Source organism: Pipistrellus hanaki (assembly GCF_964339955.1).
Source record: "Pipistrellus hanaki genome assembly, chromosome: 17".
NCBI classification, from domain to species: domain Eukaryota; kingdom Metazoa; phylum Chordata; class Mammalia; order Chiroptera; family Vespertilionidae; genus Pipistrellus; species Pipistrellus hanaki.
In genome coordinates this window covers 37,885,858-37,911,873 of record NC_140519.1, presented here as the reverse complement: position 1 = coordinate 37,911,873, position 26,016 = coordinate 37,885,858, and the positions used below count along the sequence as shown (strand labels likewise).

The window sequence follows — 26,016 nt, the reverse complement described above, 5'->3', positions numbered from 1 at the left end:
CGCTTACTCTGGTTACCCTGACTGTTATCCTAACGTCCAGCCACACTTTCTCACCGCTAAATGTTTCAGGTGACCCAGTTTCTTCTTTTCTTAAATGAAAAAGATGTGGAAAACAAAAGAATCCAAGGCAAATGACACCACTAATGATAAGATCAGATTTCAGGCCTTATTTTTTTAAGGTAGAACACTTAACCTGCCTAGTCTTGTGCACATAAAAATGTATCTGCAGACAAACAAACAAAATTCAGGGGGCATTTTGAGGCTGCTTTATAAACTTAACCTTAACTCAGTGTGATGAATTGCAAAATGAAGCACATCCAGATATTAAATGCCATGTGCTAAACCTTTTTAGTGTTTATATCAACCCCTCCTGTTAAGTTTTATTGTGCTTTAAATAAAATGAGGTATTTGTCTCAGTGATATCAATTGGTAATTTACATTTCTCAGTGTGTCACATAAACTTTTATTTCTAGAATTAGTTTTGAAGTAATTACCTACTATATTAAGACATTAAGTTGCACTTATAAATGAGGAACATTTGTAATAATATGAACAATAAAGATTTATTGAAAAAATAAAAAAAAATAAAAAAATAAAAAATATGGTTTGAAAAAAAAATTCCCTTTCCTTTCCTCTATGAAATCAATAAAAATTTATTAAAAAAAACAAAGGACAAAAAACCCCAACTAGTTTTGATAGAAATCATTCCAAAATGAAAAAACACGTAAGCAGTGGTCTGAGCCTGATCATTTTGAGGAGCAAAATTAGAGCTTCAAAGAGTATTTATACCTGTACAAATACAGTAGCATTACTTCTATAGTAGTTTACTTTTATAGTAGGTTTTTAAAAAATTATGGGGATGAAGTATTTAGGCTATTTTTCTTGTAATGATTGACCTTAATAAAAGCTTCAGGGGTGAAGGATGGAGAAAAATCTCAGCTTCTTTTGCTTTAAAGCTCTTTGCGAGGAAATTATAATTTTAGAGTACTTTTGGGCAAAGAGCCCAGCCTGAGAGGAAATGGTGTGACAGAGTTGAAAACAAGACTTTCATTGAATTTAAAAAGTCTTCTATCCATTGTAGAGTATCTTTTTCAGCTAGATGTAGTACCAGTAATCAATTACCCCCCCCATTTTGATATAGTTTTATAAAACTAAAATTATGAGATCATCAAAGTATATTTATTTTGTTATTAAAAGTGATACTTATTAGCTAAACAATTAGGAACCAGAGCTTTAGAGTTAGGTAGACCTAGGTTCTAAGCTTCTGCCATTTACTGTGTGCAGCAGTGGGCCAGTTAACTTTTCCGAGTCTCAGTATGCTCACTTGTAAAATGGAGGTGCTAATAGTACCCCTTTTCTGGGTCTTGTGAAGATTAAGTGAAATAGTGATTGTAAATCATTAGTCTCTGAAGACAGTTTCCAAAGTGTTTTAAAGATGTGTTTGGCATTGTCAACACATTTTGAAGAAACATGTAATTTTCCAAAAGGATAAAAGCTTTCACTTGGATGCATATGTTAAGAAAAAAAATAAATAAAAGAAAATCAGTATTACTACTGTAGAGCTAACTATCTACTAAATATTTACAAAATGTTTGTCCTTTAAAAAGCAAAAGGGAGCAGAAGAAAAATGATCTTGGAATTTTGTTAGTATGGGATAAAATGTACTTCCTGTTGCTGAAAGAAAAGATGTTTGATTTTGTGGATTCAAAATCAATTTCGGCATTGTATAATTTAGAAAATATTCATTATTAAAGGCTAGCTTTAAGACTTTTTGACATTGTTTGATAATGAACTGTTGAAGGACTAAAGGATGAAAACTTTTTTCATATGTCTCTAACAGGGTTCAAGATGAAACTGCTAGGGTTAGAGACCAGAACTTAGTTATAAATGAGATATTATGTGTAAAATGAAGCATAGAGCTTAATTAGCACATAGCAATAATAACAGCATGATTTTTATAACACTTTATGAAATTAAATAGCTACAATTGGAACCCTTGAGCATTGTTGACGGGATGGTAAATAGTGCAGTCATTGTTGAAAACAGTGTGGTGGTTCCTTAAAAAATTAAGCATACAATTGCTATATGATCCAACAATTTCACTTCTAGAAATATACAGAAAAGAATTGATATCAGGGACTCAAATAGATATTTGGACAGCAGATTTTATTTTCAACGTTATTCACAATAGCTAAAAGATGGAAATAACCTTAGTGTTCACTGATGGATGAATGGCTAAGGGAAATGTGATATTGTATATACCACATTTACAACCTGGACAAGGAATAAAATTGTGATACGTGCTACAACATGGATGAATCTTGAAAACATGCTAGAGTGAAAGAAGCCAGACCCAAAAGGACCCATATTGTATGATTCCATTTATATGCGGCACTTACAATACTCAAATTCATAGAGACAGAAAATAGAATGGTGTTTACCAGGCCTGGGAGGAGGAGGAAGTGGGAAGTTTCAAATGGGTCCAGTTTTAGTTTGGCATGATGAAAAGTTCTGGAGATGGATAGTGGTGATGCTTACAGAATAGTGTGAATATACTTAATGCCATTTAATTATACAATTGAAAATAGTTAAAATATCAAGTGTTACCTCTTTTATAACTGGACTGTTTCTTAATCTAGGGCTAATTTGCATTTTGGTGTTGCAGACTTGACAAGAAAGAGCTGTCACTCTTGACTAGTTTCAGATAGTCATGGCTGAGTCCCCTAAATTTGCACTTTCTTTTCCTGTCATATATATATATATAATTTTACACAAATGATTTCATCTACTTTGTAGAGAAGGTTGAAATCCTGTGATCAGTAGGAAGAAAAACTATCTTATGTACTTTCATCTTGATTTTCTTTGATTATTGTTCCTACATAATTTTGCTTCTATCACAGAAGGGGAATTTCTTCTCTTTCCTTCCATTTGATCTTTGAACATGTCCCTTTCATACTTTTTACGACTTTACTCCTATAATTACATTTTTGTTACCCAATTCTAGATCTTTAAAATCTGTTTTCAAGTGTTCATTTGGTCTCAGCCTTCCAAATCAGGCCTTGTCTATATAATGAAACTGACTTAAGGTTGCAGGTTATCAGTCATTGCTTCGAAAGATCAGAAACCTTTTCTCTGAACTTAGCTCCCTCATATCTCTGTTTCTCGAAGCTTTCTCTTTCTCATTTTTCTGTTGCTTCTGTTTTCCTATCTTAGGTGCTCTTCTTCCCAATTCATAATTGACAAGACATTATGTTTTCTCTTTCTCCTTTTTTTTTTAAATGTGGTTATTTCTTTGGTGAGTTTATCCACGGCTTCAACTTTGATTGAAATGACCCACAAATACACACTTTTGGAATCTTTGTACTCAGTCTTTTTCAGTAATCTCATTAAAGGCAGTGTGTTAAAAATGGAATCTTGACCTTCCATCTACCTTCTACTAATTAGTGGTGCCACTGTTTTTTCCATTTGCATTTGGTGTCTTCCTTCTGCTTTGTTTCCTGTATTAGTTATTCTGTTACTCAGGTCCTTTGAGGCCACAAAGAAGAGAGGTACACAGATTACCTTCAGTAATAGCATTTTATTGTGGAGTGCTCAGGAAATGTGCCTGGGGTGGCATGGGAAATGCCTTAGTCAGCTGCTAGTGTCCTCTGAGCTTCAGTGTCTCTTATATAGGCCTCCCTCAGAGAGATTGCAGGTGCCGTTCCAGACCACAGCAACAGAGTGGGTATTATTGTACAATGCAGCGATTTGTATCCTTTTTGCTGGTCAAGGATCTTGCCTTCACCTTGTAAAACTACACCTTGAAGTGCATCTAGGAGATTGCTTGTCTCCATTTTGTTTAATTCTATTCCTGGAGTTTTGCTCTGGCCCCCCCCCCCCCCCCCCCCCTCCATTTGGGACATGTTTCTTTGTCTTCTCATTTTGGCAGCCCAGCCCCCCTGTGTTTGATTCTGTGTGTTAGGTAGAACTACTGTGTCTCCTGCACTTGGTGGAACGGCCTTTTGAAGTAGGTGTCCAGTAGGGTCCAGTGGCACAGCCTCCCCAATCACCTGAGCTGGGCCCTCCAGGTGTGGCTCTGCTCCCTCCCCCCAAACCCTGTGTGGGCTGTTGCTCTCCTACCATGGAGAAACAGCTGTGCAGGGGTCAACCCCACAGAGCAGGATGTACTTCAGCGGGGCTCTGGTGCCTCTGAGTCCGCCCCTTGAGTGCATTCCTGGTGGGGGGGATATTGGGTGTTCTTTGACATGGTCTGAAACTCTCTACTTTCTGCCCTTCCCAGGGCCATTCAGCATGAGCTACAAAGCAATCTGCAGGTGGCTGTTACTTGTACTAGGCTTGGAGGTGCCCAGGAGAGACCAAGCTATGAACCAAGACTGGCTGCCACTAGTGCTGGGCCTGGGGCCACATAGAGGTATGGGGCATGCCAAGGCCAAAAATAATGACATAATGTGGGGTTAATAGCATATATAAAAGTAAAACATAGGACAAAACAGCACAAAGGAATTGTGAGACCTCTAAATTTATTCCCTCCAACGCCTACCCCCAAGATTTTTTTGACTCTTGAGATTCCACATCAATTTCAGGATTTCCCCCCCTATTCTTCAAAAAATGAAAATAAATGCCATTGGGATGTTGATAGAGATTGCATTGAATCTGTATGCTGCTTTGAGTAGTATGGACATTTAAACAACATTAAGTCTTCCAACCAATCCATAAGATAGGATATCTTTCCACTTATTTTTATCTTCTTTGGTTTCTTTTTAAGCAGTGTTTTATAGTTTGTGTGTCTTTCATCTCCATGGTTAAATTTTATTCCTAAGTACTTTATCCTTTCTTTATACTATAACGTATGGGATTGTTTTTTAAAATTTCATTTTAGTATGGGTCATTGCAAATGAATACAAGTGCAGCTGATTTTTGTATATTGATTTTGTGTCCTGCAACTTTGCTGAAATTTATTAGTTACAACAGTTTTTTTTTTTTTTTTTTTTTTCCGGGTGGGGAGGATCTTTATTGTTTTCTACAGATGAAATCATGTTATCTGTGAACAGAGGTAATTTTATTTTTTTCCCATTTTTTCTTTGTGTTTTATTGTTACTTGTCTTACTGCTTTAGGGTATGTACTATGTTGAATAGTAGTGGGTATCCTTTCTTGTTTTTGATCTTAGAGGAAAAGCTTTCAGTCTTTTACCACTGAGTATGTTGTGAGCTTTTCATTATATTGAGGGAATTTCCTTTTATTTCTAGTTTGTTGAGTGTTTTTATCATGGAAGGGTGTTGGCCTTTGTCATATGCTTTTTCTGCATCACTTAAGATAACTATGTGGTTTTTGTCCTTTATTTGTTAATGATTGATTTTCATGTGTTGAACCAGTCTTACATTCCAGGTATACATTTCATTTGGTCACAGTTATAATCCTTTTAATGTGCTGTTGAATTTTGTTTGCTAGTATTATATTTTTATATCAATATTTATTAGGCATATTGGTCTATATTTTTCATGTTGTAGTTTTGATAGCAAAGTAATGCTGAGTTTAGAGATGTTTCCTCCTCTTCAATTCTTTGGGAGAGTTTGAGGGATATTGTTGTTAATTCTTCCTTTAAATGTTGAGTAGAATTCTCCATTAATGCCATTTAATATTAGGCTTTTCTTTGTTGAGAGATTCTTTATTACTTTTTAATTCTCTTCACTGGTTATGGGTCTGTTTAGATTTTTTATTTCTTCACTATTCAGTCTTAGCAGTCTATATATTTCTAAGAATTTGTCCATTTCTTCTAGGTTACCTGATTTGTTGTGTATAATTGTTCATAGTACTCTCATAATCATTTTTATTTCTGTGACATCAGTTTTAATATCTCCTCTTTCATTTGTAATTTTAGTTAGTTGACTATTCTTTTTTTCATAGTCTAGCTAAGGATTTGTCAATTTGGTTGGTCTTCAAAGAAAACCAACTCGTTTTCTGTTTTAATCTGTTTGGGCTGCTATAACAAAATACCACAGATTGGGTGTAAACAATAGAAGTTTATTTTTCACAGTTCTGGAATCTTGGAAGTCCAAGATTAAGGTGTCAGGATGGTCACATTCAGATGGAAACCCTTCTCCTGGTTCATAGCTGACAATTCTAAGTGTTTCTCTGGGTCAATTTTATGAGGGCTCTACCCCATGACTTAATCACCCCCATACCCCTAATACCATAATCTTTGGGGTTTGGATTTCAACAGTTACATTTTTGGGAGGATACAGATATTTATACCATAGCAGGTTTGTTGACTTTTTTCTATTGTCTTTCTAGTCTACTTTATGTATTTGTGCCTAATCTTTATTATTTCTTTCCTCTGTTAACTTTGGGTTTAGTTTGTTTTTCTTGTCTCTTGAGGTGTGATGTTTAAATGTAAGGGTTTACTGCTCTAAACTTACCTGGGGCCTGCAGGCTGGGGGAAGCTCCTGCATTGAGTGTTTGCCCCCTAATGGTCAGTGCGTGTCATAGAGACCGGTTGTTCCACCATTTGGTTGATTTGCATATTAGGCTTTTATTATATAGGATAGTTCCCGATTTCAAAAATGTTTAGTAATTTTTGATTGAATTCTTGAAATTGTAAGTTTTACACTGTTGAAGTCTGGATTTTGTTTTAGTTTAAGAAGTTACAGACTTTTTCTGGTAGGCAGTTATCTTTGAATAGGCTCAGTGTTTTGAGGCTTGTTTTTTTGTTAAATATATTTTACTGATTTTTTACAGAGAGGAAAGGAGAGGGATAGAGAGCTAGAAACATCGATGAGAGAGAGACATTGACCAGCTGCCTCCTGCACAACCCCTAATGGGGATGTGCCCTCAGCCAATGTACATGACCTTGACCGGAATTGAATCTAGGACCCTTCAGTCTGCAGACCAACGCTCTATCCACTGAGCCAAACCGGTTTCGGCTTGAGGCTTGTTTTTAATCTCCTTTTGGGAGAATCAAGAGTAGCCTCTATATTTTGGTAATGCTGTCTCCTTTCTAAAATATGGCTATTCAGGTATTGTTTCTGAGTGTCCTTTGTATTTGCAAGAGTTCTCTCAGCTTTTGTTGATGGAAAGGATTCTCAGCCTTGTGTGATCTCTGGGAGGAGTTGTTTTAGAGTTCCCTGGTCATGGTTTTCCCTTAGAAAATTGATTTTGCTGAGCTTTGTAGTGTTTTTTTTGTAAGCATGTGCAGATTGGCGTTAGTCAAGAAAACTCCTGGGTTGCTGGACCTCTTTCTCTGCATACCTACCTCTCTTCTTGAAGGTATTCAGTAATAAAATTTCATTTTCCTTGCCACTCCACAACCCATCTCTTGTTTCTTCAACTTAGCAAAAATGCTGGGCTCCACTTGGATTCCTTTTTCCCTGTGCTTCAGTCTGCCCAAACCTCTTTGTCCTAAAGTCTTGATGATAATGCGGCTGATCTCGTCCCCTTTTCTCAGGAATCTCAGTTCTGAAATGCCTTATATCTAATGTCTGAAAATAGTTGTTTCCTGTATTTGTTGAGTTTTCTGGTTGTTTACAACAGACAGATAATTCTGGATCCGGTAACTTTTTTTGTGTTCAGAAGTGGAAATTCTGTAATTGATACTTCTGAATTTTTTTGTTTTGTTTGAACTTTCAAAAGCTTTGGACATGGTCAAGCACTAACTTCTTGTCCTACATGACCTCATTTCTTAAACATTGATGTTTTTCTAGGAGCTGTTTTCTCCCTGACCCTGATTTCTTTTTAGAAATTTTCTTGATGATTTTATCCCTTCTCATGTCTACAGGCTTCATCTATGTTCTGGTGGTACAAAAAATAATATTTTCAACTCATCTCTTTTGGGATTCAAATATACTCTTGCTTGCTGGAAATCTACATTTGGAAGAGTTGACTTAAACACTTAATATTCCCCCTCCAAATTGTTTTCTACTGGTGTTCTTAGTTTAAATGACATTAAATCAAAGGCTTATGAGATATCTCAACTCCTCTCTTTCCCTCATCATCCTATATTTAATCCAAACCACTACCTGTTGATTATGCCTCTTGAATAGTTTATCTTCTATCCATTCTTACTATTAGGATTATATTCTGTGCATCCATATATGGATTAAGCTTCTAAATAGTTTCCCTTTTCTATTGTTGCTCATTGCATGTCCTTCCTCTGCATTACATGTAGTAGGTATTGCAGTGACTTTATTAATTTCATACATATTATTACATATATATTATGACATGATTATGCTTATATATACTTATTTACTAATACATATACTTCCGTATTTGTGTGTGTATATGTGGGACTTTATCCTATAGAATACTAATACATATGTGAGTTGTCTTATGCATAAGCTTATTTATCAAAGTGTTGTTTATAATAGCAAAAGGGAACCTGTGTGTTCATAAATAAGAAATTGGTGAGTAAGAGATGCTATATCTTTGCAATAAAGTAGAATGTAGATGTACAGGAAAAAAGAATAAGGATGCTTTCTCTGTACTTTTTAGAGATCTCCAACATGAGTTACATTTAAGTGAAAACAGCCAGGTGCACAACAGCATGAATAAAAAAGAACGTGTGTAAAAATGCTGGGTTGAAAATGGGGAGAAGTAAAAACATATTCATTTTGTATAAAAGTTTCACAAGAAGCTAAGTAAAAGTGGGTTGGAAGGAGACTACTTACTGTATACATTTTTATATTTGAGTTTTGAACCATTTGAATGTATTACCTCTTTAAAATAAAATTAAAAATTTTATTAAAGGTCTTAAATATTTTCTTCTTGTCTTTTTGTCACTAGTAAGCTGAAAAAGCTGAGTGAAGACAGTTTGACTAAGCAGCCTGAAGAAGTTTTTGATGTATTAGAGAAACTTGGGGAAGGGTAAGTATAAAATATATGAAAATACCATTTACTTTTGTATATGTGTGTGTTTTTGCATAGTCTCTTGACCTCACAGTTTCATTTATAAACAATTATAAAGATTCTATATAATATAAATTTTTCTATTTGCTTGAGTAGAATAGTAACAGTATGGAAGGAACATACCTCAACATAATAAAGGCCATATATGACAAGTCCACATTTAACATCATATCGGTGAAAAGCTGAAAGATTTCTTCTAAGATCCAGAATAAGACACATATGGCCACTCTGGCTACTTTCATTCAACATAGTATTGGAAGTCTAGCCAGAGCAGTTAAGGCAAGAAAAAAGAAATACAGAGCATCCAGATCAGAAAGGAAGAAGTAAAATTGTCTCTGTTCACAGATGACATAATACTAAATAGAGATTCCACAAAACTGTTAGAATTAATAAATGAATTTAGTAAAGTTGCAGAATATAAATTAATATACAAAAAGTTGGATTTTTATAACTATAAGAAAGAGAAATTATGAAAACAATACAATTTATAATTACATCAAAAAGAATAAAATACCTAGAAATTAATTTAATCAAGATGGTGAAAAATCTGCACACTGGAAACGATGAAAAAATTTAAGAAGACATTAATAAATGGAAAAATATTCTGTGCTCATTGATTGAGAGAATTAATATGTTAAAATGTCCATTCTATGCAAAGCAATCTACAGATTCAGTACAATCTATCAATATTTCAATAGCATTTTTCACAGAAATAGAACAAAGAATTCTAAAATTTAGATGGAATTATAAAAGATAACTAAAAGTTGAAGCAATCTTGGGGAAAAAAACAACAGCCAGATTTGGAGGCATTATGTGCTTTGATTTTAAATTATATTATAAAGCTATAGTAATCAAAACAGTATGACATTAGTATAAGAACAGATACATATAATAGCCCAGAAATAAGCCCATGGATGTATAGTCAATTTATGACAGAGGAGCCAAGAATATACAACCAGGAAAGGATAGTCTCTTTAATAAATGATGTTTAGAAAACCAAACAGCTACATGGAAAAGACTGATATTGGACCCCTATTTTGTACCATACACAAAAATAAAATTAAAATGGATTAAAGACTTGAATGTAAGATCTGAAACCATAAAACTCCTAGAAGAAAAGAGGAGATAAATTAGCTTCTTGACATCTGTCTTGGCAATAAACTTTTGAATTTGCTACCAAAATACAAAGATAACAAGAGGAAAAATAAAGGAGTGGGACAATATTCTAAGCAGCTCTACATAGCAAAGGAAACGATCAATAAAATAAAAAGTCAACTTGTGGGATGGGAGAAAATATTTGTAAGTCATATATCTGAGAAGGGGTTAATATCCAAAGGACATAAAGAACACTTGCAACTCAATACAAAAAACCAAACATTGCAGTTAAAAAATGGGCAGAGAATCTGAACAGACACTTCTCAAAAAGGACATATGGAAGGCCAATCGATATAAGAAAAGATGCTCAGCATCACTAATTGTCAGAAAATGCAAATGAAAACCATAATGAGGTATCACCTCACATATGTCAGAATGGCTACCATCAATAAATCCATAAATGACCAGTGATGGCCAGGATGGAGAAAAGGGAACCCTTGTGCACTGTTGGTGGAATGCAGATTGGTGCAGCCACTATGGAAAACAGAATGGAGTTTCCTCAAAAGATTAAAAATGGGCCTGCCTTACTACCCATTGATTCCACTATCAGGGATTTATATGAAGAAACCCAAAACACTAATTCAAAAGAATACATATACCCCTATGATCATTGCAGTATTATTTACTGTAGCCAAGATTTGGAAGCAGCTCAAGTGCCCATTAGTAGATGAGTGGATAAAAAAGCTGTGATCCATTTATACAATGGAATACTACTGGCCACAATAAAAGGGAATTCTTGCCTTTTGCTACAGCATGGAGGGATCTGGAAATTATGCTAAGTGAAATAAGCCAGTCAGAGAAAGACAAATACCATATGATTTCACTTATACGTGGAATTTAATGAACAAAATAAACTGACGAACAAAATAAACAGAAACAGACTCATAGATACAGACTGACAGCTGTGAGGGTGTGGTCTTCCTCTTGAGGAGATGACAGTGAAAGGAGCATTTGAGGATGCTTTGGATCTATGACTTAGGAGGGAACATATTCCCTGCTTCCCTAACTTCGGAATCATGTAGTCCCCAACTGAGGGGTTCAGTTGCCCTTAAGCAGTCTGAACAGGCATGGAACTTTATTATTTTGGGGATAATTTTGCTTTAGGTGAGATTAGTCTTTGTTCCTAACTTGAGACTTGATTGGTTTTTATTCTGTATTTCATTCTTTTTCTTTTTAAAAATAGTTTACTGATTTTTAGAGAGAGAGGGGGGATAGAGATAAACATCGATGTGAAAATGCAGTATTGACTGGCTGTTTTCTGCACTCCTCCTTCCTTAAAAATAAAGCCCGAAACCCTGGCATGTGCCCTTGCCTGGGAATCAAACCAGCAACCTTTTGGCTCACGGGACAACACCCAACCAACTGAGCCACACTGGCCAGGGCTTTATTTCATTTTTTTGTTTTGTTTTGTTTTGTTAATTTTCACCTGAGGATATTTTTTCCATTGCTTTTCTGAGAGAGTGAGAGGAAGGGAAGGAGAGGGAGAGAGTGAGAAAGAGAGAAACATTGATGCAAGATACATAGACTAGTTGCCTCCCACATCCACCCTGATGAGGGGCAGGGAGCAAACCTGCAACCCACTTATGTGCCCTTGGCTGGGAATCAAACCCATGACCCTTTGGTGCATGGGCTAACACTCTAACTACTTAGCCACACAGGCCAGTGCTATTTATTATTTTAATTTCCATTTTTATCTTCTTAATGCTACATTTGTTCGAGTTGATAAGCTGTAAGTCTCTTTCATTTGTAAGAAAAACAATAAATCTTTATATATTAACGATTTTAAGAGATTTTTAAGTCAACAATTGAAGCATTAAAGCTAAAGTATAATTAACTTTTGTTATTTGTTTGATTTGTCATCATTAAATCATGCTTTAAACTAGGAAAGACTGTGTTCACAAACTGTAGACTCTCTAATAGTTATGATGTTTGAAAGGAAAAAATAAATGTCTTGATTTCTTTTAGGTCTTATGGAAGTGTATTTAAAGCAATACACAAGGAATCTGGTCAGGTTGTGGCAATTAAACAAGTACCTGTTGAGTCAGATCTTCAGGAAATAATCAAAGAAATTTCCATAATGCAGCAATGTGACAGGTATGAAGAGCTTTAATTTCTTTTTGTTTTCCTTCATTTTGATGAGCTTTGCTAACAATGTATAATAAAACTAGAGGCCAGGTGCATGACAATTGTGCACTTGGGTGGGTGTGTCCCTCAGCCCGGCCTGTGCCCTCTCATAGTCCAGGAGCCCTTGGGAAATGTCCAACGAACAGCTTAGGCCTGCTCCCCACTGGGAAAGAGCCTAAGCCATTAGTCAGACATCCGTACTGCTGCCATGGAGGCAGAAGAGGCTCCCGCCACCGCCACTGCACTCGCCAGCTGTGAGCCCAGCTTTTAGCCGAGCGTTGCTCCCCCTATGGGAGCACACTGACCACCAGGCCCAGCTCTTGTGTTGAGCGCCTGCCCCCTGGTGGTCAGTGCATGTCATAGCGACCGGTCATTCCGCTGTTTGGTTGATTTGCATATTAGCCTTTTATTATATAGAATGTGTTATTTGGTCATTTGTTTAGTTTTCTGACTTCCCGTTGGAAGTGAGACTAAAATCCTTGTCTTTAGGACTTACAGCTCTTAAGCAGAATTGATGATATAAAGCAGCAGGTGGTGGTAGAAAATACTCAATTTTCCCATTTTCAGGGCGAATTTATAGGTGAAAATTATTTTTTTATGTTAAGGGGGGGGGTTGTCATTTAATAGTCTTTTTTATATTACTCTTTTAAAAACAGTCTTATGTAACTAATTCATTAAAAGAACATTTGCTGAGCATCCCTAATGGGCCAGGAATTGTTGCAGAATCTAGGAATACAAGAGAGCTAAAAATAAATAGCTATAATAAAGCTGAGTCACTATACCGACTGGTGTGGGAGGTGATGTGAGAACAAGGAGGCAGGGCACTTATCTTAGCCAGGAGTCGGAAGTCTGGAAAGCTGAGGAAGAGTTAAACTGGTGAAGAAATGGAGGGATGTGAGAGAGTATAGAGGATAAGTAAGTGCTCACTGGTGTATGCTATTCTGACAAGGTTTAAATGACCGGAATGGAAAGTATGAGACTGAGATTTGTGTGACCTGAGTTGTAAGTAAACGGAGCTGATCATGAAGGGGCTTAGTACGCCTATTAAATGACGTGAGGATGCAGAGTGTATAAATGATGACTGTACTTAGCCTATAATTACTTAAAGTAATAAAATTTATTATTCTCCCTTTACAAAAGGTCTAGAGTTAGGGCTGGTATAGCAGCACCAGTGTAATGACTGTCTTAGGCTTCTTTTCTTATGTTGTGCCATTCTCAGCATGTGGCCTTTGCTTTCATGTTTGTTGTCTCATGGTAGTAAGAGGGCTGCTCCAGCTCCAGCCTTATGTCTGTATAGCAGGAGGGAGAAGGGAAGAAGCAGGAAAGGGCTTTCCCAGAACCCCCTAGCTAATGTTTTATTTATTAGAATTGGCACACAGTGACTTAGAACCAGTGACTTAGGGGAGTCTGGACACATTATTACCCCTGGTCAAAACAGGGCGCTTATTAGTAAGAGATCTATGGAAAACTATCTCTTCCAACAGTATATAAGATCCTTATAAGTTTGTTGGCTCATGAAGTGACTGAATAATTTTAGAGGAACGTTGTTCTCGGGTGTGTTTAATTTTGCTTTTCTTTATTGTGTGTTATATATTTAGATTATGTTACATATTTCCCATTAAGGATGTGTAACAGGAAATTCAAGTGGTTATAGAAAAATATTATATTCCCCAGTCTTCAGTCCCCAGATAAAAAAATATAATTACAAAATTTCCCCAGAATTTCTATTTGGTACTAGATACAGAAAATAAAAAAATATGCTTACTACAGTCTCTTGCATGCATTGACTACCATAACCTTCTAAGTGGTCTACCTGTGTTCATGTTTGCTTTCCTACATTCTAGCTTTGAAACAGCAGAGAAATCTTTAAACTTCTTTGATCTTATCTTGCATGACTAATAAAGCCCAATCTTCTTTTCTTCGTTTTGAATTCTTTGTTGTTCTACTCCTGCTTCTCCCTGCAGCTCCATTGTGTTCTACCTGACTCTTCACTCACCTTATTCTAGGCAAACTGGTTTTTGATTCCTGAAAATGACTTGCTCTTTCTCTCCTCAGGGCTTTTACACAGACAGTTTTGGCTCCTGAATGCTTTTCATCTGGCTAACTTCTTGTCAACCTTTGAATCTTAGCTTCATTGTTATTCCATTGGGGGGGCCTAAATTAGATCCCTTCTATTAATTTTTCTGTGATTGTTCATTTGTTCACTTACATTTGTACATGTAAGAAGGGAGGCTCTGAGGAAGAATGTAGAGTGAGACAGATGATTGGCACCTATCTTCATAGAGCTTCTTTTCTTCTGGGGGAGGCAGATAAAATCAATGACAGTAATTACAAGATGTTGTAAGTGCTTTAAAGGAAAAAAGAGTACTGATATGAAGGTTATCAGAGGATGGCCAGGAGTAGGCCACTATAGACATAAAACCTTAAGCATTTCTCTCTTTTCCAAACCTAATTTGTAATCCACACACTCAATGAGGGAGGATATTTTATTGTTTATAGCAAACCCATATCTACTTTGGAAGTTTTATGCCCTAGTTGGTTTGGCTCAGTGGATAGAGCCTCAGCCTGCGGACTGAAGGGTCCCGGGTTCAATTCTGATCAAGGGCACATGCCCAGGTTGCAGTCTCCATCCCCAGTAGAAGGCATACTCATTGATGTTTCTGTCTCTCTCTCCCTCTCCCTTCCTCTTTGAAATCAAGTTTCTTTATATATTCCAAGCCAGAGGCTACCATGAAATATGGATGTACTTCATTTTTTCATATGAGCTAGGATTACTTTCGTTTACCAAAGTGTTGAATGCAAAATAAATTATTAGCTAGTTTTTCTCATAACACCTTTTCTTACCACAGTAATTGTATTTATTTGTGGGTTTGCTTCTCTAATATCTGTGTATTTCATGTAGATGTGTGCTATATGAGAGTCAGGATTGTATCTGTTTGGTTCACCACTGCAAATTGAACATCTGGTCTAATTTCTGGCTTAAGTAGAATGAATGAATGAATGAATGTTGAGTAAATGATAGGAATTACATTTGGATGTGAGTCTTTAATGTGGCTATTGAATTCTATCTGCTTAAATAATTTTCTAGGTTAAAATAATGAGACCATGTTTTATGATATTGTGTTACAATCATGTTGAGCTTTGATCCATTTATGATTGTGTATGAGAATGGGTCACACATTATTTTTTGAAAATAATTTTACCTTGCCCCAAAGGGGTTTTTTTAGGCTCACACCTAAAGGGAGAGAGAGTTGCCTTTTCAGGTAGCTGCCCACATTAGAATCACTAATTTTCCTAAAAGCTGCCACTTATACCCATAGAATTTCCAATTACTTAGTGTATACTGCAAAATAAAATATATATATATTTTCTGTAATTTAAATAAAATTTTAAATCGTCACCAAGGATATTTTTCCATTGATTTTTAGAGAGAGTGTAAGAGGGAGGGAAAGACAGAGAGAAATATCAATGTGAGAGAAACACATCGATTTGTTGCCTTTGTCCAGGGAGGAATCTATAACCGAGGTACATGCCCTTGACTGGAATCAAACCTGGGACCCTTCTGTCTGCAGGCCAATGCTCCATCCACTGAGCCAAAGTGGCTATGGGCCATATACATTTTCTATATGCTTTTTCAGTGAATATAATCTTGAACTGACTGGTACTTAATATCTTTCAAAAGTTTGAATGAGAAAATGAATATTTAAAGAGTTTTTTGAAGGATGTGCAATATGTGTTGTGAAATTTGTGGGTCTATTCAAAGGCACCTATAGAGCTTTTAAAAGACCTACTGAATTAGAACGTGTAAGGTCTGGGTCAAGATGGTTCTGATGCATAGCCAGGTATTAGAGCAATACTCCCTGTAAAGGCTAACACACAGCCACTCACACTCCATGGAAAAGTATGTAAGGAAGCTGTTCCTTCAGTGAATACTTATGAACTCCTAATATGTACTTTCTAGTCCCAAGATCTAGCAAAGTTGAGTATGTCTGTAAATTTAAGATGTGGGATGGTTAGTAATGAGAGATGTAGGTAGAAAGGTAGACTTTGAAAGGTTTTTCTGTGTTACAAAGCAGTTAAGACTTTTTCCTTTCAGAGCTTTTTCTTTCTTAATTGAGAGAGCAATATGATCAGCTTATTTTACTTTTGATTTAAAGGGAGGTTACCTTGTCAACTCTATGGGGGCAGAAAACTATGACAAGGAGATCTGTTAGGAAGTAATTCTGTGCAAGAGATAAAGAGGAGCAATGGGGATGAATCAGAATTAAATTTTAGCCCTGCAGCTACCAGTATTGGTTTTAAGCCTTTTAAGCGCTAACCAATCTGCTCTACCCTTGACTTCAGGACAGTTGAAGTTATAAAGACTCTGCTGAGAAGTCGTCCCAGACTTCTTTTGGTGGTCTCTTTATGTAGTCTTTTCTACTAATTTCCATTTTTATTGTTGTTTTGCTTATTTAATTCCTGTGTCTTATTTATCTTACACTGATGACACTTTTCATGATAGCTGCTACTCCCAAAAAAATCTATTGAACAAGTTGTCCCCTAAACATACCATTCTTAATTCTTTCCTTTCTATTTATGTGCCTTTGCTGAGGGCCTTTCCCTTTTCTCGAATGTTAATATGTTTCATTTCTACCCACATTTTGAAGTATAACCTTTTTTTCATAAGTCAGCTCCCTTCTTTTCTACAGAGTTTTCTCTGATGGCTCCTGCATGGCCACATCCTCTTAGAGCTCTTATAGCATTTTAGCTCTCTACTGTTAGTTTATGTCACCTCGTAATTTTCATCTTTTTATGTGAATATGGATTGTATGCCTCTTTGAGTTCTGCAAAGTGTTTTACACATCACTGTAAATAGCATACCCTTAATAAATTTCATGGTGGTCATTTTTCTTTTTGTTAAGTCTTCCTAAAACAACTTGGCTATAAACACAGTTTATTCTGCTCTGAAAGACATAAAATCTTAGTTCAGAAATACTTTAACTTGTTAAAAATTTTAATTATCTGAATTTAAACCAGAAATATTTCCCCCCCTCCCGAATTTTCAAAGGCCAAAATGAAAGAGAATTAAAAATTTTTTTTGTCTCATTGAAATATAAAGCCTTTTAAAATTGAGTGTTAATATTTTATTTGAAAAATCCTTTAGGAGATTTGTATTTAAAATGCTTTAGTTAATGAAAAATATTTTCATTTGTTTCTTATGTTTAATAGTAATTTTTTACCAAAACAAGCCTTAGTTTCTTGGGAATCACTGAAAACATTTGGGCCTCCTCTGGTTTGCAATCCTCTTAAATTTCATCCATCAATGAAAAACTAATTAAGACAGTTGGTGAACTCTACATATAGACAAATCAGTGTATAATAGAACTTTTGCAATTAAGTTTACTTATGGGAATATTATGAAATGTTGAAATACTTTGCTTTGGGAATAAGAAATCATTTTCTTTGGGAATTAACTAAGCTTAATTGTCGATATATTTTTTTGTAGCCCCTATGTTGTAAAGTACTATGGCAGTTACTTTAAGAACACAGACCTCTGGATTGTTATGGAGTACTGTGGTGCTGGCTCTGTCTCGGATATAATTAGATTACGAAACAAGACAGTAAGTATTTTTAAATTGTTTTGTTAATCTTGTTTCTAAAGATTCATATTTAGAATCTGACTAGGTAATATTTTGTTAAAAGAAAATATTAGTGTGGAAAAAAGAAAGTTTTAGAGTGTAAAAGGATCTAGTTTAAGGCATGAGAACCAGCCACATATCTTTTTGGCAAACTTAGAAGTCATATGATTGTGTAATTTATTTATTGGGATTAATTTTTGGTAAGTCACCAATAACTTACTATGGTGCTTCTCTTTTTTCATTTTGTATCATTATGCACAATCTTTATTAACTTGAGTTCAATAAATTATGGCTAGAATTTTATTTGAAGTTCATAGTATTTATGGCATTTCTTTACTTCAGTTTTCTATATTATAATCTATGACTGGTAAACAGTAGAAGTTTTATATTTCTGAATTTTTAAAAATAATTGAAAAATAATTCTTGTCTTTATTTTTCCAAATAATACTGCCAGGATATTTGAAAGTGATAGAGTTAGATTATAGCGTTGTAATTTTGTGAATTTAGCTTAGTGAAAGATGTTGTTAATATAGCTTTTGATGGTTATATTTTAACCCTAAGTAAAAGTTATCTATTTACAAAATTGTTTACTTTCAGCCAGCTATACATCTAGTTTTCTTAGATAATTTGTAAGGACAAGAGTGCCCTTTTAATCTGTGAACAATTCAGAATAATCATCAGTAAAATAATTTGTAATTTTGTAGAACAGTAATCCAATTACTATATGACATTATTATATGTTACCAGACATGTTTAGTAGAATACATTCAGAAAAATATTTAACTACTTGAGTCAATTTGTGGTTAACCAGAATCATTTTAAAGTTCGATTGGGGATGGAAATTGTAAGTTTATCCTACTAATATTTTTTTCTGTTAGAGAAAATAAATAGGATTTCTTTTGAAGGAAGTGACATAAATTTAAATAATCTCTGTTTTGACAGAATGTATTAAGTGGTTTGTGACATTCTAGTTATATATTTGAGAATTTCTGTTGTGCTTAACTAGCATTTATGGAAATCAGATAACTCTTGAGTGGCAAAACAATGCTTTAAAGGAAAATAATTATACTTCAGTTAGACATGTGGCTTAAAATCATTTTAGGGATAAACTACATGATTTGCTGTTTAAAATTACCAGGTAGAAATATGAAGTGTGAAATGGAAAAACCTATTGTTTTGATTGTAAATATTAATGTTATCATTTTGAATAACTAGAAAGTATTTGATCCAAGCACTTAATTTCTTATCAATATTTACACACTATAAAGGTATATTGTAGTTGTATGAGATGAATATGGATGGGATCCTTATCCTTGCGAATCTCCTTCATCAGTTAGGAAAGGAAGGATGTTAGTTTATAGGCATTATTTTTTAGAAGACAGAAGCTACTGAACATGTTGCAGAGTCATATATTGGGAATAGTCTAATTGCTGTTCCCATAGAAAGTGATCCTTGGGCCTGGGGTGGTATGGAGGAATCTGACTGCCGGATGTGAAAAAGCACCCAGAGCTGCATGATATGGATCAGGAGCTGGAGGCATATTGTCATGGGGTGTTGCCTTAGTAATGATTCCTGTTAAATCTCAAGATTATTTGTATCCTACTTTTTCTTCATGCATGTATTAACTAAAAGGAGTACCATTGTTATGAAGGTGAGCAATATGTGGATATGTATCATCTCGTTTAAAAAAAAATGCCTTGGCATTTGTAAACATTTGACCGTTTCACAGGAATGTTCGCTGGAGTGATAACCTTGATTGTCTGACTTCAGAGTCATGGTTGTTACTGATGGGCTGGTTTTCAGAAATGTGACCAGTGAAGTAGTTGTCCTTGGTCTATTTAAAACTCACTCTGAGAATTATTGTTTTCATGGTCACAGAACAATCAAACATTTCCTAAAAGTATGGGAATTTAAAAAAAAATTTTTTTTTTTTTAAGGTTTCTATGGTCTTGTTTTTATTGTATGTTTTGTTGTTTCTGTTAATTCTGTATACATTTTTAAAAATTCCTTTTTAAAATATATATATGTTTTTATTGATTTCAGAGAGAGGGTAGGAGAAGGAGAGAGAGATGGAAACATCAGTGATGAGAGAGAATCCTCTATAAGCTGTCTCCTGGAAGCCCACACCACCCCCTTTTGTTTATCGAGCCAGCAACTGGGTCCTGTGCCCTGACCAGGAATGAAACTGTGACCTACTGGTTTATAGGTCCATGCTTAACTACAAGGAAACACTGGCCGGGCCCTATATACATTTTAAATAGCATAAGGCATTCTCATTGTTTTATATTGGCAGTGTTTGTATTTACTTATATCTAAAGTATTTATGCTTCTTATTGCTTTTTACTCCTTTCCGCATTTCTCAGTTCCTTGAAGAACAATGTCCTTTAGTGTTTCCTTATGTGTGGAGGTGATGGTGATAAGATCTCAGAGTTTTTAAATATAGAAATGTTATATCACTTCATTTTTGAACAATATATTTGTTGAGTGAAGAATTCTAGGTTGGCACTTTCTTTTAGGTTTATTTGTTTTAAGAGGAATGACTTTAGGAAAACCACCTAAGTAACCTACTTTTTGCAGAATTATACTTCTCTTTGAAAGAAATCTCATTAGGGATGAAGTATTCTCGATCAATTACTAATTGCTATTTTTTTAAAAAAAATTATTTATTGCTTAAAGAATTACATATAGTATTACAAATGTCTCCTTTTCCCCCTGTTGACCTCTCCCTAGCCATTCTCACTCCCCAAGTGTCTGTGTCCATTGGTTATGCTTATATGCATGCATGCAAGTCCTTTGGTTGATCTCTTACCCCCCACACCCTCCCCTGTCTTCCTTCTGAAGTTTGATGGTCTATTTCAGTGTTACTCTGACTCTGGCTCTATTTTTGTTCATAGGTTTATGTTTGTTCATTATATTCCACAAATGAGTGAGGTCATGTGATACTTACCTTTCTCCAACTGGCTTCTTTCGCTTAGCTCTTCATGTCCATCCATGCTGTTGCGAATGGGAAGAGTTCTTTCTTTTTTGCAGCCACATACTATTCCATTGTGTAGATGTACCAGTTTTTTAATCTACTCATCTACTGATGGGCACTTAGGCTGTTTCCAAATCTTAGCTTTTGTAAAGTGTGCTGCTATGAACATAGGGATGCATATGTCCTTTTTAATTGGAGTTTCTGATTTCTTGGATATATTCCTAGAAAGTGGGATTACTGGGTCAAACGAAGCTCCATTTTCAGTTTTTGAGGAAACTGTTCTCCACAGTCTGCATTCCCACCAGCAGTGCACGACGGTACCTTTTTCTCCACATCCTCGCCAGCACTTGTTGTTTGTCGATTTGTTGATGGCAGCCATTTTGACAGGTGTGAGATGGTATCTCATTGTTATTCTGATTTGCATCTCTCAGATGATTAGTGACTTTGAGCATGTTTTCATGTCTCATGGCCTTCTATATGTCCACTTTCGGAGATTGTCTGTTTAAGTCTTTTGCCCATTTTTTGATTGGATTGTTTATCTTCCTTTTGTTGAGGTGTATGAGTTCCCTATAAATTTTAGAGATTAGGCCCTTATCGGATATGACATTGGCAAATATGTTCTCCCATGCAGTGGCCTTTCTTGTTTTGTGGATGGTTTCAACTTTTGTTGTGCAGATTACTATCTATTTTTAATCAAACGTTTCCTTGAAGACGAAAGGCAAAGAAAACAAGCCAAATTTGATTAAGTTGCATACTTTTTAAAAACCATTGAAGTTTGAGGAATTTTAAGGTTGCTGCAGAGTGGTGAAAGCTACACTCACCTGCTCCTGGTACCAAACCAGATTTATAGCTAAATTATAGAGCAGTCAACCCGAAATACCAGCTGAAGGCTATCTGAACTGAAATATTATAACCAAGGATTTATAGAAGAAGCCTGGTAAGAAGGACTAAGATGTGAAAAGGGCTGGTCACTGCACCCATGTGTGGCAGCAGAGAAGCTGGAGGTATATTTCCGCTGCAAAATTCCCTTCCCTCAGGAGTGTGGGGTCTCAACTCCATGCGGGGATCCCCAACCCAGAGCAGTGGAGATGGAAAGATGAGCCTTCATAGCATCTATCGTTACAGCACCAGCCTGGAGAGTGCATTGCCCCATCCTCCAGCTATTGGCAACACCACTCTGCTGTGCTCATGTCCTGCAGAGGGGTCTTTTGGCTGCACCCACCAGGGACCTTTTGGGTATTCTTTTTCTGGAGAAGCTCTTGGTGGAAACTCAGATAGTGATTGATTGTGTAGCTCTGGAAATGGATCCATTCTTCCCCACCTTGAGTGCACAGGTGGTGTGGCCACACCTACCTGTTGAATCACTGGGCCTGCCCTACCACTCTGTTGCCCCACCCTGTTGAGTTCAGCTGGGCAGGGGGATTAGAGTACCATGCAGTGCTGGGATTTTCAGAGTATCCTCCTAGGGGAGCTAGAGTTGGAGACAGTAGCAGAGATGAGTGGGTTGGCTCTGAAGTTGGGGTCACTTTCCCCTCATTAAATGCCTGACTGCAGCTCCAACATCCCACTAGCCCTGTCCTGACCGTGGCCACCCTGTCCTGCAGCTCAGGATTTAAGGAAGGGTCTGTGCATTACAGCCAGCCTGTGCCCACTCTACAGTCTTTCTTTGGAAGGCTCTAGAGGAAGACCAGGCCTCTAGGGGAGGTGGAGTAGCTGACATGTGGAGGTAAACCTTCAGGAACCTTAGTCCTTTTATAGATCTGCCTCCAGCTCAAAGCTGCAGGAAGCTGACCATTGTACACAGATTGGCCCCTCCCGTACACGCTCAGTCCCAGTAGATGTAGCCACAAATAGTGAATGGCGTGATACTTCCAGACAGGTTGTTGGTTACACACAACGTCTGACATAATCCTGTACCTGAACCTCATGCAAATGGACCCAGAACCAGTGGTGGGCCTTAGACAACACCAGAAGTTGACCCAACTAGCCACACAAGCAGGACACCCAAAGGGGGATTCCTGAAGTCACTAGACACTTCTGTGAACAACTTTGCCTTGGGGGTCAGTCTGAGCAGAGTGACTCAAACTAGGTGATTGAGGTTTATCTTATAGTCAGCCAGCCTGAAAGGTTAACTCCACCTATGAAAGGGCCAAGAGCATTTAAGACACAACTACAACAGGAGGGTGCATATAATCCACAGGAAATATTTCCGGCCGAGCTTAGGTGATTTGGAAGATTGTGCCACTGGGCTCAACAAGACACATACATCATAAAGCCATAATAATAATTTTGGGGGGTGGGTTGGGGGGGCAATGGGGGAATATGGACACACGTAATACCTTAATCAATAAAAAGAATAGAAAACAATATAAAAGACACGAAAACAAAATTTTGGGAGTCGTAACAGATCTACTTAATATGCATGCAAAATGGGGAGAAAAAGAAATATGCCCCAAATGAAAGAACAAGAGAAATCCCAGAAATGTAATTAAATGAAATGGAAGCAACCAAATACCAGATGCAGAATTTAAAACAATGGTTATAAAGATACTCAAGGTTCTTAGGGGAAGAATGGATTATCTTTGTCAGAACTTCAGCAAAGAGGTAGTAAGCATTAAAAAGGACATGTAAATCATAAAAAATGAACCAGTCAGAAGTGAAGAATATAATATCTGAAATGAAAAATACACTGAGGAATCAATAGCAGGTTAGATGAAACAGTGGATGGGGTAAACTATTTAGAGGACAAGATAACAGTAATCACCCAAGCAGAGCATCAAAAAGAACAGAGAATTCAAAAAATGAGGAAAGTTTAAGGGGCCTCTGGGACAATATCAAGTATAACAATATCCACATCATAGGGGTACCAGAAAGAAGAGAGTGATCAAGGGATAGATAACCTGTTTGAGGAAATAATGGCTGAAAACTTTTTTAACTTGGTGAAGGAAAATGTCACACAAATTCAGGAAGTGCAGAGAGTCCCAATCAAGATGAATTGCAAGACCTAAACCAAGACACATCATAATTAAAATGGCATAGGTTAAAGACACAGAGAGAATCTTAAAAGCAACAAAAGAAAGACAGTTCCTTGCCTGCAAGGGAGCTCCCATAGGCTGACAGCTGATTTCTCAACTGAAACACTTCAGTCCAGAAAGAATTGGCATGAAATATTAAAAGTGATAAAAAGCCAGGTCCTAGAACCAAGATTACTACAGCAAGGCTATCACTTAAAATTGAAGCCAAAATAAAGAGCGTCCCAGACAAAAAGAAGCTAAAGGAGTTTATTATGACCAAACCAGTATTCCAAGAAATGCTAAAGGGCCTGCTTTAAGGAGAAGAAATAGAGGAACAAAGGTATAAAAAATAAAATGGCAATAAGTAAGTACCTATGAAAAATAACCTTAAGTATAAATTGGATAGCTAAATGGATGAGAAAACATGAGAACCCACCTCAGAACAAAAGACTCACATAGGATGAAAGTGAAGGAATGGAAAAACAATTTCCATGCAAAATGAAAACGAAAACAAAAAGTTGGGGTAGCAATACTTATATCTGACAAAATAGACTTCAAAGCAAAGGCCATACCAAGAGATAAGGAAGGTCACTACATAATACTAAAGGGTTTGATCCAACAAGAGGCTATAACTCTTATAAACCTATATGGAATCAACATATGAGCACCTAAATATTTAAAGAAAATCTTGATGGACATTATGGGAAAAATCAACAGCAATACAGTCATAGTAGGGGATTTTAACACACCTCTAACATCAGTGGGTAGATCTTTCAGACAAAAAATAAACAAGGCAATAGCGACCTTAAATGACACACTGGATCATATAGATTTAATTGATATCTTCAGATCATTTCACCTCAAAGCAGCAGGTATACATTTTTTCAAGTGCATATGGAATATTTTCTAGGTTAGACCACATGCTCTGATACAAAAGTCTTAATCAATTCAAGAAGATTAAATTCATATCAAGATCTTCTCTGACCATAATCATATGAAACTAGAAATCACAAAAAATTAAAAAACACAAAAAGACTTGGAGGCTAAATAACATGTTACTAATCAGTAAATGGGTTAACAATGAGATAAAAGGAAGAAATCACAAGTTACCTGGAAACAAATGAAAATGAACACCTAACAACCCAAAATCTATAGGACACAGTGAAAACAGACCTGAGAGGGAAGCGCGTAGCATTATAAGCGTACTCCAAGAAGCAAGAAAAGTCTTAAATAAACAGTCTAACCCTACACCTAAAATAACTAGAAAAAGAACAACAAACAAAGCATAGAGTAAGTAAAAGGAAGGAAATAATAAAGATTAGATTGGAAATAAATGACTTAGAGTCTAAAAAAAAAATACAAAAGACCAATGAAACCAAGAGCTGTTTCTTTGAAAAGATAAACATTGACGAACCTTTAACTAGACTCCTCAAGAAAAAAGGAGAGAGTACCTATAAAAATAAAATCAGATATGAAAGAGGTAAAGTAACAACTGATACCACAGAAATGCAAATATCAATAATTGTAGGAGAATACTATAATCAACCATATTCCAACAAATTGGCAACCAGAGTGAAATGGATAAATTCCTAGAAACATACAATCTTCCAAAACTGAATCAGGAATCATCAGAAAATTTGAATAGATAATTACAACTAATGAAATCGAAGCAGTAAGCAAAAAACTCCTAGCAAATAAAAGTCCTTGTTTTACTGTCCCCAGCTTTAATAAATGTTTCCTCATAGTCATCTGGATTCATGTTGTGAAATTTTTCGGCAGGAAGTCAAGAACCCACACACTACTGGCTGGCTCTAGGCAAACCCACAGCAGACCCCCTAAGGGCCAGGTAACAAAGGGGTCTAAACCGGATGACCAGTGATATATTAGGCGAGGAAGATCACCTTGGGGGTGAGGTCCTTGTTTTCCCAGTTTTGCCCCTTGAAGGTCACCAGGGCAGAAAGCACCTGGGGCTTTCTGCCCTGGTGACCTTGTATATCTGGCCATTGTCTTTGCTCAGCCCCTGTCTAGCTAACTGCCAACCACACCCTGTGAATAAATAGTTAAAAAGCCAATATATTTTAAAATGAATGACATTAACATATCTAAACACTTATGCATTTCAAATGTTATATGTTGCAGAGTAGAAATACACAACTCTGTGAATGGGAGGCTTTAGAAGATAGAGTATACTTCTGATGAGAGGCTTTCTAAAGGCTCTCACAATGA

At 36.2% G+C, this 26,016-nt stretch overlaps 1 protein-coding gene across 1 annotated transcript in view; it reads left to right on the top strand.

The window, feature by feature from the left end:
• Positions 1 to 26,016, top strand: part of STK3 (serine/threonine kinase 3) — a 192,811-nt gene that overhangs the window by 7,088 nt on the left and 159,707 nt on the right. The window contains exons 2-4 of the mRNA XM_084864579.1: positions 8,780 to 8,860; positions 12,023 to 12,151; positions 17,670 to 17,784. Of these exons, the coding sequence (XP_084720705.1) occupies positions 8,780 to 8,860; positions 12,023 to 12,151; positions 17,670 to 17,784 (325 nt within the window). The remainder of the gene's footprint in view (positions 1 to 8,779; positions 8,861 to 12,022; positions 12,152 to 17,669; positions 17,785 to 26,016) is intronic.